This window comes from Nuphar pumila, chromosome 16 (assembly GCF_984573655.1).
Source record: "Nuphar pumila chromosome 16, dmNupPumi1.hap1.1, whole genome shotgun sequence".
In the NCBI taxonomy this organism is placed as follows: domain Eukaryota; kingdom Viridiplantae; phylum Streptophyta; class Magnoliopsida; order Nymphaeales; family Nymphaeaceae; genus Nuphar; species Nuphar pumila.
Genome location: NC_143264.1, coordinates 40,960,939 through 40,975,604, shown reverse-complemented (window position 1 = coordinate 40,975,604; position 14,666 = coordinate 40,960,939). Strand labels below are relative to the sequence as shown.

General features: G+C 36.0%; 1 protein-coding gene across 1 annotated transcript; it reads right to left on the bottom strand.

Moving 5' to 3' along the window:
- Positions 1–1,143: 1,143 nt before the first annotated feature.
- LOC149813198 (putative SNAP25 homologous protein SNAP30) lies at positions 1,144–5,054 on the bottom strand. The gene is made up of 5 exons (XM_089991290.1): positions 3,911–5,054; positions 2,023–2,116; positions 1,813–1,940; positions 1,635–1,732; positions 1,144–1,428 (listed from the first exon to the last, which is right to left on the bottom strand). Exons 1-5 carry the CDS (start codon positions 4,676–4,678, stop codon positions 1,329–1,331), a joined length of 1,188 nt encoding a protein of 395 aa, XP_089847416.1. The 5' UTR covers positions 4,679–5,054; the 3' UTR covers positions 1,144–1,328.
- Between the last annotated feature and the right edge of the window lie 9,612 nt (positions 5,055–14,666).

Sequence of the window (14,666 nt, the reverse complement as noted above, 5' to 3'; positions counted from 1 at the left end):
GCATTACAAGTTTCGAATTTGTATTTGTCTTGCATTTGATAAATCGAATATTTGCAGTTATTGATATTCTATGTGAGGCCCTTTAGAAGAAAAATCAAGATATCTTGACTGCTATGAGATTTGTCTACACTACAAAGACTATGCTTCAAGCTTTGAGAGAAGATGGTTTGGAAGAATTCCTCCAAGAGGTAACATCATTTTGTTCAACAAATGATATTTGCCTACCTGACTTCAGTGGTTCATATATGGTTGGTTGATCCCGTGGTCGTGAGTATCCCTCAGTTGAGCATCACTATTATTTTGATGTTTTCAATAAAGCTATAGATTTCTTGTTGGTGGAGTTAAATACTAGATTTAATGACACATCAGTCAAACTTTTTTCTCTCAGTGCGACATTGGATCCTAGAAACTCATTTGAATCCTTTAATATAGTTGATATTTGCAAGCTTGCAGAGAAGTTCTATCATCAAGATTTTACACCACAAGATATATTTTACTTGAAAGCAGAGTTACAATATTATCAAATTGATGTGGTTTCTGATCCTCGATTTCAAGTACCTACTCTACCTGATTTGTATCAAAAGTTGGTTGCAAGTGGAAGGTTAGAAAGTTATGTCATGCTAACTAGATTATTTTGTCTTGTATTGACATTACCAGTTTCTACGGCCACTACAGAACCAACATTTTCAGTGATGAAGCATGTAAAGACGAAAATTCGTAACAAAATGGACGATGATTTTCTTGCTAACTGTATGACATTGTACATCGAACGAGAACATACTATGACTTTAGTTATAGATTCTCTTATAGATGAATTTTATGTTGCGGGTAACCGTCGGGGTCCATTTTAGTTGGTACTTTCATATTTTGATTTATTTTGTCATAAATAAAATTTATGCATTGTTATGAACTTCAAATTATCCCACCAGTGTTATATATTGCCATTAGATAATGTTTAAGAACTTTCCATTGAAGTTGAGAAAGACTGCAGCAGATAGTTTGATTTGTCCATATGAAATAGATTTTTATTAATAATTGTAGCCATTTTTTATTTTATCTCAAAAAAAAAAAAACAGGCGCACTGCCCCCGAACTACGCCCCTGGTATCAGGTAATGGATCATCACTTGCAGAGGCTATAACTGTTGAAGCATATCAACAAACACATGCATCATATTGAAATCTGTGAGTTTGTGCAGATGTTACATAGAGAGGCAGAGAGAAATAGTCTCATATGATCCATATCAAGTGCATCAGAAACAAATGCATTATGCTGACTAAAACTGGTCTCTCTCGGCTTTGTTAACAGGGACAGCCACAAAAACGTGGGTTACTTCCCCAACAAACGACGGCCGCGAGCATTAGCACCTTTCACTCTGTCGTTCAATTCTTCAATATCATCATGGAGGTGATCCAATGCTACATTTTGCCTGCAAATAACACGGTAGTATGCAAAAGAAATGAAACAATGAGAAAAAAAGACAAACAACTGGCTATCAAACCGGATAATAGATCATACATGTGAAGCAGGAAGCACGACCTGAATGTACTAGAACTAATAGATCGTTCAAAATGACGTGTATGATTTTGCCAAATTTTGAGATTACAATGGTAGTTCACGTCTGGTAAGACTCACCTATTTATCTCCGATCCCATATCCACAGCCATAATCTTTAGCTCGCCCAGCACATTGCTCAAATCAGAAAGCGCATCGTCCTGCTTTGCTTTCTCCACCTGTTTTAAGAAAAGAAACCAAACAAATGAGTCCTTGCAGACATGGCAGTGCAATTTAAGACATTTTTCAAACTATCCACCTGTACTCTTTCTTGAGCAGTTGATGGAGTAGAGTACTGTTGAGTGCTGGATCGTCCCTTAGGACTATGGGCTATTCCCAGCCGCTCCCTCTGTTCCATATGAGCTGCTCTTCTTTTGAATGAATCACCTGACAATCAAGAATGCCAATTCAATTGTGATCCGAGTAAAATAAAAAAATTTGTGACACCAAACAGTCGCTGTAAACCTGCCTTTTGTAATCACCGGTCCAGTGATTTGCCGGGCTTTTTTTGGTTTCCACGTTTTTGAGAAGATGCCACCCAGGTTACCAAGCAGCTTCTCCCCCTGATGAAGGAATATGATGCATTATGGAAAAACCATAAGCAAAAGATCTAATGACAAATTCCTCCAGATGAAAAATATATGATGCATTAGAAAAGACTACACTGCATTCATTAGTATTATCTTCTGCACGCATTGATCATCCCAGCATCAAAATCTGCTAAGAGCATTTTCGGTTTATCTGAATCTTCTGAACAAACATGAATTGACTCATGAATTGAGTTGGAATCCAGGCCAAGTTGAATCGCTGGTTATAGCCCCTCAGTTGGAAGCTGAAAGCCCTGGCTAAGTTGTCAACATTCATAGTTATCTCAAGTTAAATTAACTCAAGTTCAAGTCAAGAAGCAACCAGCCTTGGGAACCTGACTTGAGTGTTGATCCAATACAGGTTACTTGAGCGTGCAGACTTGGACAGCTCCAAGTCCCAAGTCAAATATTATTTTTATAAAAGTGTATGACATAGATAGATAGCTGGTCATATAGGCATTGAGAAAACAAAGTCGCCACCATATGGGATTCAGAAATAGGATTGCTAAAAACTACCTCAAAGAGGTGGAAGCAGAATTGAGGAATTGGGAGGCTTTTGGCAATGCCAAAAGCTAATGCCCAAAGACATCCATCCCAACTCCTAGGCAATCTATATTCTATGTTTCCCCTCTGATGCCCTTCAACTCCAGGCTCCAAAACAGAACCTACTAGCAGTTAGTTGCGCATATTACATCCATCAAATTATTAAAGAAGTTTCAGAATGACATTCTTGGGAGATCCCTTCCTTCCGAGGGGCTAAAAAAACAGGTGGTGCAAATACACCAAGAAGGAACAGAATACACCTTGTTTACCTAACGTTGCTAGTAGAGAAGATGGTGCCAGAGGGCAGGCATTCAAAAACAAACAACAGTATAACTAAGCCATTACTCACTCATCTTCAGCAATTGAACGACATAACTATTATAAGTTTGCATATTAATATTCCATGCATACTACAACAACCAAATAGCAGTAGAATGGATAAACCCTATTATTAAAAACAAAAATCTTCTATCTAGTTAGCCACTCATCAGAATTATAGTAACTGAAAGAAAACAAATAGAATTATAAATAGAAGCAGCATGCAACTTTACATTTTGCCTATAAAAATCCGTCTTAAAACCAAAGTTTCTGTTTAGAAAAAGGTATTTTACATACACTCATTAACATAATGAATCTTTTTTCCCTCAAGAAAACCAAAAAGCAATACCTTAATCACAAATACAAAAGTGATTCGTTTTCATGAAAATAACTGTCTAATTTAACGATCCCCTAAAAGTGTATGCTATTTTGAAGGCCTTCCAAGCCAGAACGGATTTTTCTTGTTTTATCTTTTATCACCTATGATTCAACATATGACAAGAACTCGATTTACTTTAACCCCTACCAAGTTTTTCTCTGGTGAAAACAGAAGTTGTATAACACAAAGAACATATTATCTTTCTTCCAAACACTTCTTTAGTACTGTTCTTAGCATGCCTTTCCACACTTAAAGAATAGAGCTAGCCAACAAAGTGCAGGCTCTGCCTCCTCCCAAAACGTTGTCAATATAATTGAAACCATCTCAAACTCTACTTCAAAGACAAGATTAAATGAAACAAAACGCCCAATGCATGAGGATGATTAAAAAACAAATGAATGCATAAGAACACAATAATCAAATCAATCATCTCAGCGTTATAAAAAGCTATATGGTGGAGATAGATAGCAAACACATGCCCTTGATATTAAGAGTAATGCAGAGACTAAAAAGAAAGGAGAAAAATTTACTCTGCTAAGTTCTTGATCTACGCCCACTGCCTCATTATGCGTCCTTACGATTTGTTCGCCCTGCTGATGAAGCATGACCATCGTCTTCGTCGCGTCCTCCCTAATATCCTCGGCAATCCTCAAGCAGTTGTTCACCGTCGACGAAGTCTCCTCCGACTTATAGACCGCGTAATTCTCCAACTCCTGGACGGACTGGTTTTCGAGCCCTCCCGCATCGCGGAAGTCATTCTTGTACCGATCTCTCGCCGCCCGTGGGATCGAAAACTGCGAATTCGAAGCGGAATCATCCACCTCGGCATGAGCAGAAAACAATTCATCCCTCTGCTTCTGTTCTTCGGCTGGGTTTCCCGCCTTGGGCTTCTGGTCTTGTGCGACCCCGGGTTCCTTCGATCTTCCCGACGACCAGAAGGTGGATTCGCCCACGACCGCAGCCTTCTCCTTGATTTGGGCAAAGAATCTGCCACCCCCGGCCCCGTACCAACTGTTGCCACCCTTTGTTTGAACCTCAGAGCCATCTTCGCTATCACTAAATGGGTTTGTAGAACCAGATTTCTTGCCACCACCGGGCTTACCGGAAGAACCGGATTTTCCAGACACGGCGTCGTCATCGTCATCAAAAGGGTTGTTAGGGTAGGTCTGGAGAACGGGCTCAGACGATGGTCGTCTAGGGGGCCTTGCCGTGGTTCTTGTATCGGAATCAGAGTCGGAATCGAATGGGTTCGTTGCACGACTCCCTGAATTGGCGTAATTCCGGCCAGTTTTGGACATGGTGGTGTTGCGCAAGAAACCGCAAAAGCAGGCAAGAAACTAATGAAAACAAATAGGGATGAAGAATCAAACTAAACTCGCACTATCTTAACCAAGCAACAATATTAACACCAAAGGAAAAGAAAATCAAGAAGATGGGAGTTGCTTAAACGGTAGAAGCACCAGAGAGATTCCAGAAAAGAAAGGAATCAAGAAGTGGGTGGTCGATTGAATGGCAGAAATCACCAAGAAAACGTCGAAAGAAGGCTCGGAGAGGAGAATTTCCAAGTGGGTGTTCGTGACTTCTGACGCACTGGAATTGGAGAACAACCCCGTGAATCGAAAAGGAAGAACTCGGGAATACAATTGCAAACGGGGGAAGAAAAACAGGGCTTCAGACTGACTGAAGCGCCACAAACTGGGTCAAAGCAGCGTGATAGGAAGTCGGGAAGAAGGTGGCGCCCCAAATTAAACGGCAGAAAAAGAGAAAAAGATATATAAATTAAAAGGAAGAAGATTCAACGGAGAGAGAGAGAGAGATGTAGAAATTAAGAGGAAGAGGATTCAACGGAGAGAGAGAGAGAGAGAGAGTTTTGAATTCTCCCAACGCACCCCCTTAAAAAAGACGAGTAAAAAAAAGGCTTTTCTGTTTTTTCTTTCTATTTTTTGAGTGCCTATTTGTAATTTTTAAGGTTCACAATATAAAATTACCAACTTGTCCTCGGTACTGTCGGGCTTGCTTAGATTCTAATAGGAGCCTACCTCAAGAGTTGCTTGCTTTTGCCAAGTTGGAGCATGGCCCTTTTATGGGTGGGTTTCGTTTGAATGAGTGGAAGACTTGACTCATTTGTAACCACTTCACGGCTTTGTTTTTGTGGCCTAAATACTCAATGAAGTCTTTGACTCAAAACCAATCCAAAACCTAGACCGAGCTTTCATGAGAGACGTACATATTTTTACAATAGAGTGATTCATGCTTGAACTTCCTTGAGCCCGTTGAGGGTTTGGCATTTCGTGTAGAGCTCATGCTGGATCTTGATCTAGTTCTGTAGTGTCTAATGATTAGACTAACCTAAATCGACTTTCGTGTTGACTGAAGCCAAATCTTGTTTACTTGTTTATGATATAATTATTTTAACTCTCTTGTGATGGGTGTACACAATTTTTAAACTTTTTTTGTTTACTTATTTATGTGAATATTAGAAGTGTATATTTTTTTTGCAAGCTTGTAGAGGATGTAGGGGTATAGGAAGTTTGTATTTGAAGTGTGTTTGTTGCAGGCATGAAGAATACAATTTTTAAACTTGCTTTGTTTACTTGTTTATATGAATATTAGCAGTGTATATGTTTGTTGTAGGCTTAGAGAGAATGTAGGAGTTTGTATTTAAAGTGTGCTTGTTGCAGACTTAGAGAGGATACAATTTTTAAACTTTATTTGGTTACTTATTTATATGAATATGAAATTCCACTAGAGGGGGGGTGAATAGTGAAATGCTAATATGATCGATAAATTAAAAATATAATGCAATAAAGGCACAACACAAAAACACAGAATTTATACTGGTTCGGTCAAAACCCTGACCTACATCCAGTCCCCAAGCAAACCACTTGAGCTTTCCACTATAACATCCGAGTCACCGGATAAATAGTACAACACCCTCTTCCTCAGAGGTCTTCTTCTCTCAACAGAGAAGGGGCACACCCTCTTCCACAGAGGTATTCTTCTCTCAACAGAGAAGGGGAACACCCTCTTGCACAGAGGTCTTCTTCTCTCAACAGATAAGGACAACACCCTCTTTCTCAGAGGTCTACTTCTTTAAACAAAGAATGAATACAGTGAATAACAGAAAGTTATAATACTTCCTATAGAACCTTTAGAATGATATGAATGCACGAATGAAGGATTCTCAGAATGTTCTGTTCTTTTCACTCAGAGATTACTCTTTGTCAAAGAGTTATTCGTGACTTTTTCTCTTTCTTTTCTTTCTTTTTCTAGGCTCTCTTTCAAATATCGAATAGGAATTTTTCTCGTTGTAAGCTCACATGTCCATGTCAAATAAGTTATTTGATTTGTGTTTATATAGCCTTTAGAAAAATAGTCGTTGCCTTTTTGAAATGATAGCCTTTTTGGGATGTGAGATGTCAAGTCATTTCAAAAAAAACATCTTTATGGTTTTACGAAAAAGTCTTCTTTCCATAAAAGTAATATTTGGGGTACACTAGTCGTTGTAACTTTTTAGGTATGATATATTTTATGTAAAAAGTCTATTTCTTACAATAGTACATTGAACGTTGGATTTGTAGGCCATCATGTAGTTTTGTCCTTATACTAATTAATGATTTTAGTACTAAAGTATTTTATTTAGAATTTGTCACTTCTTTACTTAAATGAGTGTAAGTACAATAAATGCTTTGAGATTTTTATTTGTACATAGTCATATCAAAAGTTTTCTTTATGATGTGTTTTTCAATGTCTACAGAGAGAATGAAGACTCTAAGCAAGTCAACATTCTTGAGTAGGATTAAACTAGTTATAAAAAAAAAGATCTTTAGAGGAGGTATTTAATGTTTTACAAAGAGAATGATGACTTCAAGTAAGTCGACATCTTTGAGTTGTAAAAAGGTAACTAAAGTCTTTTCAAAACATATTATATTTGTTTCTCTTTGTCTAGCCGATTTCCATGTTTTGTCTTTTTCCTACTTATTTAAAATCATTACTTTTCAAGTTGTCTTGTATATGATAGAAGGTACAATTATTATATTTTGAAATCATGTCAAAATACCTTTTTCATAAAGGGTTGTAAGAAGGTACAATTATTTGTTTTCAAAAAGGAGCTTTTTGAAATTATCGTATACTTTTATGAAATATAGCTTTTATGAATGAGTATGTAATATGCAATATGCATGCTTCTGAAGGTTCTGTTACATATGACTCTAAAGAAGAAAAAAGGTCTTCATCTTGAGGTAGCCGATCTCTTTAGATGATCTTTAGGAATGCATGGCTCATCAAGCTTTTTCTTCAAGGAGTATGATTGCACCACGGTTGTACTTGAACAGGAGGTCTCCATCCTTTTTGGGTGAGATATCCTTGCATCAAATACTCGTTAGATATATGACAAAACATATCCAGTCATAATATAACATTTTTCAAGAAGACATATTATCATATCATATGAAATCAAATAAGACAATGTATCATATTATGTGTCATCAAAATAGAGTTTCTCAACATTTTCCCCCTTTTTTATGATGACAAAATATGCTCCTCCTGTCAAAAAGACATTATGCATAATATCATAAAATTATTGAAAAATGTCAAAGAGAGTATTTTTCTCCAATAATGGAGACAGATGTTTCTCCCCCTTTGTCATGGACAAAAAGGAGGGGATCAGAGTAAGCAAAGTTATTACAAGCCAAAATAATATAAAGTTATTACATTCCAAAATAATAAGTTTACTCCGAAGGTGAAGATGATTGAGGTGTTCGGGCATCGTGATCCTGCTGGAGGGTTTGTAGGGTCTGCTGCATCGAGGCTTGATTCTGAAGTATAAGATCCTGAGTTTGCTGGACATCCGTGATCGTAGAGAAGTAATCAAAGTCGGATGGAGGATCTGCTTCGTCAGAGCCGTGGTTGGTAGTGTGCAGGGACCTTGGATTGAAGGAAGTAGCATTGAGGATCTGTTTGGGATAGAGGATAACTTCATTTTGAAGGGGGACCTTGAAGAATTTTAAAATGGGAGTTATAAAACACCCGAAAAGAATATGCTGAAATTTTTGATAGCGAATAAAGTGGGCGAAGATGATGTTGGACCAATTTATCGGAGTAGAGCAGAAAATTGCGTAGAGGAGGAGAGAGATTTTTCTTGGTACTAATCCCTTGCGTGGAAGCTTGGGACAGATATTGTGGAGAAGAATGTGGGCAAGCAGTTGAGCATGAGGTTGGAGATTGCTCATGTGCCAGGGAAGGTGTGTGAAGTGGGTACAGAGAAGAATTTTTCAAAGTACCGAGCGGTCGAATAGTACTATGTTAGTTAGGTATGTGCCGGTGGAAGGAAGGTTGAGAATGTTGCCTAGTGAGGAAGCATCAAAGTAAATCATGTGTCCTCGGACTTTGGTGGTGATGGTAGTTTGGTCATGATTGGTGAAAAGATTTGTGTAGAAGAGTCGGACAAGTTCGGGATAGTAGGCAGCTTGGGATGAAGATCCTAGTAGGTGTTTAAAATCAGAGAAAGATCTTTCGAGGTCAAAGGATGCGAAGTCTTCGTAGTGAACCAATTCACCTTCATGAATTGGACGTGAGCAAAGTGAGTTGTAGTGATGAAATAGATCTGGAAACCTCAGATCGGCAGCGGTGATCACATTGTTTGAGGAAGAAGCCATTGCAAGAGCTTTTAGGAAAAAGAAACTAAGAAAGAAGAGCTTGGAAGGAGTAGTAGTTTGTAAGAGAATTTGTGTGCAATTGGTGAGGGATGAACCAATCTATTAAATAGAAGGAAGAAGATAATTGTGATAAGAAATGAATGACATTGGAAGTGAAGGATTTTTAGATTGTAGTTGAATGAAGAAATACGTGAGTTGTGGATTGAGAAACTTGTGAATGATAAATCAAATCAAATTTTGGAAGATAGTGTATTATATTAGTGTAAATGACAAGAAGGACATAGTTTTGAATAACTTTTCTATAAAGAGAAAAACTTTTCTATGGGAGAAGTTATCGAATTGTGAGATGTGTCATGTATTAAGCATGGAGTGTCCCATTGGACTTCACGTGTGATGAATGAATAAAGTCAAGAAGGTGAATACTCTAACGATTTTCGTGAAGTGAAGAGATGTAAGAATAGTTATGGAGTGAAGGAAATAATAGCCTAATAAAACAAGCAACTTTTTATACAAAATTTTACTTTCTGAAAAAGCATTCTAAATACGTGAAGAATGAGATGTGAATAAGACAAACAAGGACATATGAGTGAAAAGCAATAATTTCTTATTTAAGAAGTATTTTTATAGGTATGTGTAGAAGGAGTGTGAATAGTCATAAAGAAGGGTGATCTAATATACAAATTTGTAGAGAGAGATCATAGAGGTCATAAAGGACAACAATCACTTGATTTATGACATAAAGTAAAGTTATGATTGATATGACTTGATGTTTTGTTTAGAGGACATGGTTTTAATGGAGGGAGTATATAAGCTTAAAATATGTAGTGGTCACGGATGGAGAGTCTCTTCATATGAGATAGAGAGAAAGGAAAGAAAAAAGGTGGTACTAATAATAATAAAAAAGTGGAGTACAAGATGTCGAAAAGGAGACTTTATAATAATTTTTCATAAAAGATGTGAAGGATGAAAGGACGATAATTGATTGTACTTAAGCTATGATATAATATATGATATAGTAAAAAATTTACGTGAATTATAACAATTTGTCCTTGAAAAAGGTGGTGAAAATATGAAGGATAAAACACTCGATAACATAAAGTTTAGTGAAGTGTCTTGATAAAAGGAAAGGAAGGCATGAAAAGAGATATACCACTTGAATGAAGAACAATGATTAAAGGTATGATAAAATAAGTGAGGAACACAATATCATGTTGAAGTTCGGCTAGGCGGCTAGCTTATCGTAAGAGAGATTTTCACAAGAGGACAAAAGTGATAAAAGGTGTTATGAGATGAGTGATGTGAACAATGTCATGATAGCTTTTACTTAATATAAATAATTCTTATGGATATGAGTGAATGGAGTCATTATTGATGTGTACTTGAAAGATGACAAGTTGAAGGACATAAAGAATGATGAATGTGTTTTTATGAGTGATTAGAGTATTCGTGAATATAAAAACATAGTTTGATCTTGAAAAGTGGGAACAAAAACAACAAAACAACACAAAAAAAATCGATAAGAAGAAATCCTTTTAAAATAAAATTTTAACATAACATATAAGATGTTTTAATAAGTGTGACTGATTTATAAGTCACTTAGTTTGCATATTCCCAATTCTCTTCTAATTTGTGTAAAGTCTTCATGTTTCAATGGTTTAGTGAAGATGTCTGCTAACTGTTGATTAGTGGGTATGAATTCGAGTTTAATTATGTTGTTTAAGACTTGTTCTCTTAAGAAGTGGTGTCTTATTTTAATATGCTTAGTTCGTGAGTGTAAAATAGGATTTTTAGATAGGTTTATAGCACTAGTATTATCACAGAAAATAGTTGTATTTTTAAAATTTAAACCAAAATCTTTCAAAGTTTGTTTCATCCAGATGACTTGTGTACAGGCTAGGCTAGCAGCTATGTATTCAGCTTCAGTAGTTGACAAGGATACACAGTTTTGTTTCTTACTAAACCATGAAACTAGTGAGTGCCCTAGCATATGACATGTTCCACTTGTGCTTTTTCTGTCAGATTTACTTCCAGCAAAGTCAGCATCACTGTATGAGATTAAATCAAATGTAGAGGATTTTGAATAGAATAATCCAAAATCAGCTGTGTCTTTTAAATATCTCATTATTCTTTTTACAACTTTAAGATGTGATTCTTTTGGATTTGACTGAAATCTAGCACACAAGCAAACACTGAACATAATATCTGGACGGCTAGCAGTTAAATAGAGTAGTGATCCTATCATACCTCGGTATACCTTTGTATCAACAGACTTACCATCTTCATCTTTGTCCAAAACAGTGGTTGTGCTCATAGGAGTGGTTTTTGATGCAGTTGAGTTCATGTTGAACCTCTTTAGAAGTTCATGAGCATACTTGGATTGATTGATGAAAACTCCATCCTTGGTTTGAGAATTTTAATATACTCATTTCAAATTCTTTCTGCATGGACTTAGAAAATTCTTCACAGAGAGTGTTGTTAGTAGATCCAAAGATGATATCATTCACATAAATTTGAACAATTAAGGTATGATTATTCACTATTTTTACAAATAGAGTAGAGTCTGCTTTGCCTACAGAAAAACCAGTTTTTAATAAAAAGGTTTTGAGTCTATCATACCAAGCACGAGGTGCTTGTTTTAACCCATATAAGGCACGTTTTAGTTTGAAAACATGATCTGGATATTGTTCATTTTCAAAGCCTGGAGGTTGTTTTACATAAACTTCTTCATTTATAAAACCATTTAGAAAGGCACTTTTAGCATCCATTTGATATAGTTTGAAATTCATATAGCTAGCATATGCTAAAAACATCCTAATAGATTCAAGTCTAGCAACAGGAGCAAATGTTTCATCAAAATCAATACCTTCCTCCGGGTTGTATCCTTGAGCTACTAGTCTTGTCTTGTTTCTTATAACATTACCTGTTTCATCTAGCTTGTTTCTGAAGATCCATCTTGTCCCAATGATCTGATGATCCTTTTGTCTTGGTACAAGATCCCAAACATCATTTCTTTGGAATTGATTCAGTTCTTCAGTCATGGCTAGCATCCAGAACTCATCGATGATGGCTTCATCAATCTTCTTTGGTTCAAGTTGAGAAATGAATGCCATGTTAGCAATCCGTTCTAGCTGAGCTCTAGTTTGAACCCCCTTTGTCAGGTCTCCCAAAATCTGCTTTTGAGGATGATCTTTGATTTCGAAAAATGTTCTTTGATCATCTTCATTAGATTTGGCTGTGTTATCTAGGAATAAATCTGTACTTTCAACATCATCATCGTTAGTCTGCTTAAGAATAGATTGATCAATAGATTCACAAAAACTGACATGCATAGATTCTTCAATAGTATATGAACTTTTATTAAAAACTCTGTATGCTTTACTATGACTTGAATATCCTAAGAATATGCCTTCAATAGATTTAGCATCAAATTTATCCAGGCTATCTTTAGTGTTAAGGATAAAGCATTTACATCCAAAGACTTTAAAATAGTCATAGAATAATTTATAGGGAGTTTTATTTAATAAGGGTCTAATAAGAACTCTATTGGTTATATAGCATGCAGTATTAACAGCTTCTGCCCAAAAAGATTTAGCAAGATTATTATGTTGGAGCATAGTTCTAGCAGATTCCTGAAGGGTTCTATTCTTTCATACTACTACACCATTTTGAGGTGCAGCTCTAGGAAAGGCAAAGTTATGAGAAATACCATGCAAGTTACAAAAATTTACAAAAAGTTCATTTTCAAATTCTCTTCTATGGTCACTACGGATTTTTACAATAGAACATGATTTTTCATTTTATAATTTTTTACATAAAATTTCAAATTGACAAAACGTATCACTTTTGTTTTTCAAAAATATTACCCAAGTAAATCTTGAGTAATCATCTACAATGACAAAAGCATATTTATTATGATTAAGACTAGCTACTCTAGAAGGACCAAAAAGATCCAGGTGGAGAAGCTCTAAAGGTCTTTTACTTGAAATGATATTTTTGATTTGAAAGATGATTTAGACAGTTTTCTTAATTGACATGGATCACAAAAATAATCCTTTTTAAAAGATATTTTGGGTAACCCACGTACTAACTTATTTTTAGCTAATTTAGACATGTATTTGGAGTTGACATGACCCATTCTCATGTGCCATAAATGTTGAGTGTCATTATTATCTATAAGGCAATGTTCAGTAATGTTTTCTAGGTATAATTTATATATATTATTTCTTCTTATACCTTTTAAGATGATGTTTTTGTTGGTGTCTGCTATAAGGCATGCATCATGATTAAAGCTAACATTATAACCTGTGTCACACATTTGACTAATACTTAGGAGGTTATGTTTTAAGCCTTTAACAAGGAGAATGTCTTTGATAAGAGGTTTATCTATATTGCCAATATTACCAATATCAATTATCAAACCTTTGTTGTTATCTCCAAAGGTGACGGTTCCTCATTTTTTATGATGAAGAACAGCAAAAAGGTCTGGATGTCCTGTCATGTGTTTTGAACATCCACTGTCTAGTATCCATCTGTTCTTCTTCTTTGGAGCCTGCAAAACATTAAGTAAAACTTCTTTTTGGTACCCAGTCGGGTCCCTTTTTGTTAGACTTTGGAACCCATATCCATTTTGATTTGGGTTTGACTAAAACTTTAGAGGCGTTCAAAAAATTAAAACTATAATACTCCTTTTTAGGTTCAGAAGAACCTTTGACAAAAGTGGTCTTTTGATTCATACAAGAAGGTTTGTAGAAATGAGAGTAGCCAATACCATTCTTGTAAAAAGAGACTTTTTGAGAGGATAGGAGTTTATCCACGTTCTCTTTTCCTTTAGTAAACTTGAAAATCGTTTTCATAAGGTTCTCAGTTTTACTTTTTAATTCTGAAATTTCTACTTGCAGATTTTTAGTCTTGGAGCTAGTAGAAGAGATTTCAGAAGTAATCAGAAAATTTTTCTTTTGTAAATCAGAATTTTCAATACTGAGTTTTTCATTTTTCAGCATAAGCTCTAGATTTTCAGATTTCAAATGTCTATTTTTGAGAATCGTTTTCCTTGATTCTTCAAAAAGTTCCTGAAAAGCATTTTAAAGTTCTTCAAAGGAGAAATCAAGGGATTCACTTACAGAGCTTTTTGCCATGAAGCACATGTTGGCAGTTTCTGCTTCATCATCACTTGACTCTTCACTTGTGGATGGTTCTGAATCATCCCATTGAGCATACAGAGCCTTTTTCTTGAAGAACCTCTTCTTTGGTTCCTCAGTCTTGGATTTTCTTTTGAGAAGAGGACAGTCACGTCTCAAGTGACCTGGCTTATTACACTAATAGCACATGGAATCTTCTTTAGGGTCTTTTCTTTCCTTGTGCTTATTTAGAATTCGGTTCATTCTCATGAAGCGCTGGAATTTTCTAGTGAGTGGCGCAATTTCAGTTTCTTTTTCTGAGTCCTCGTTCTCAGAAAGAGCTGGGAAGGCTAGAGTTTTCTTTAAAGGTTGTTCCTCTTCCCTTCTTTCCTTTATGTGGACTTCATAGGCCATAAGGTTGCCTATTAAGTCGTCCAGGGTAAGCTTGGATAAATCTTGAGCTTCTTCAATAGCAGTAGTCTTTTTCTCCCAATCAGTTGTGAGAGATCTCA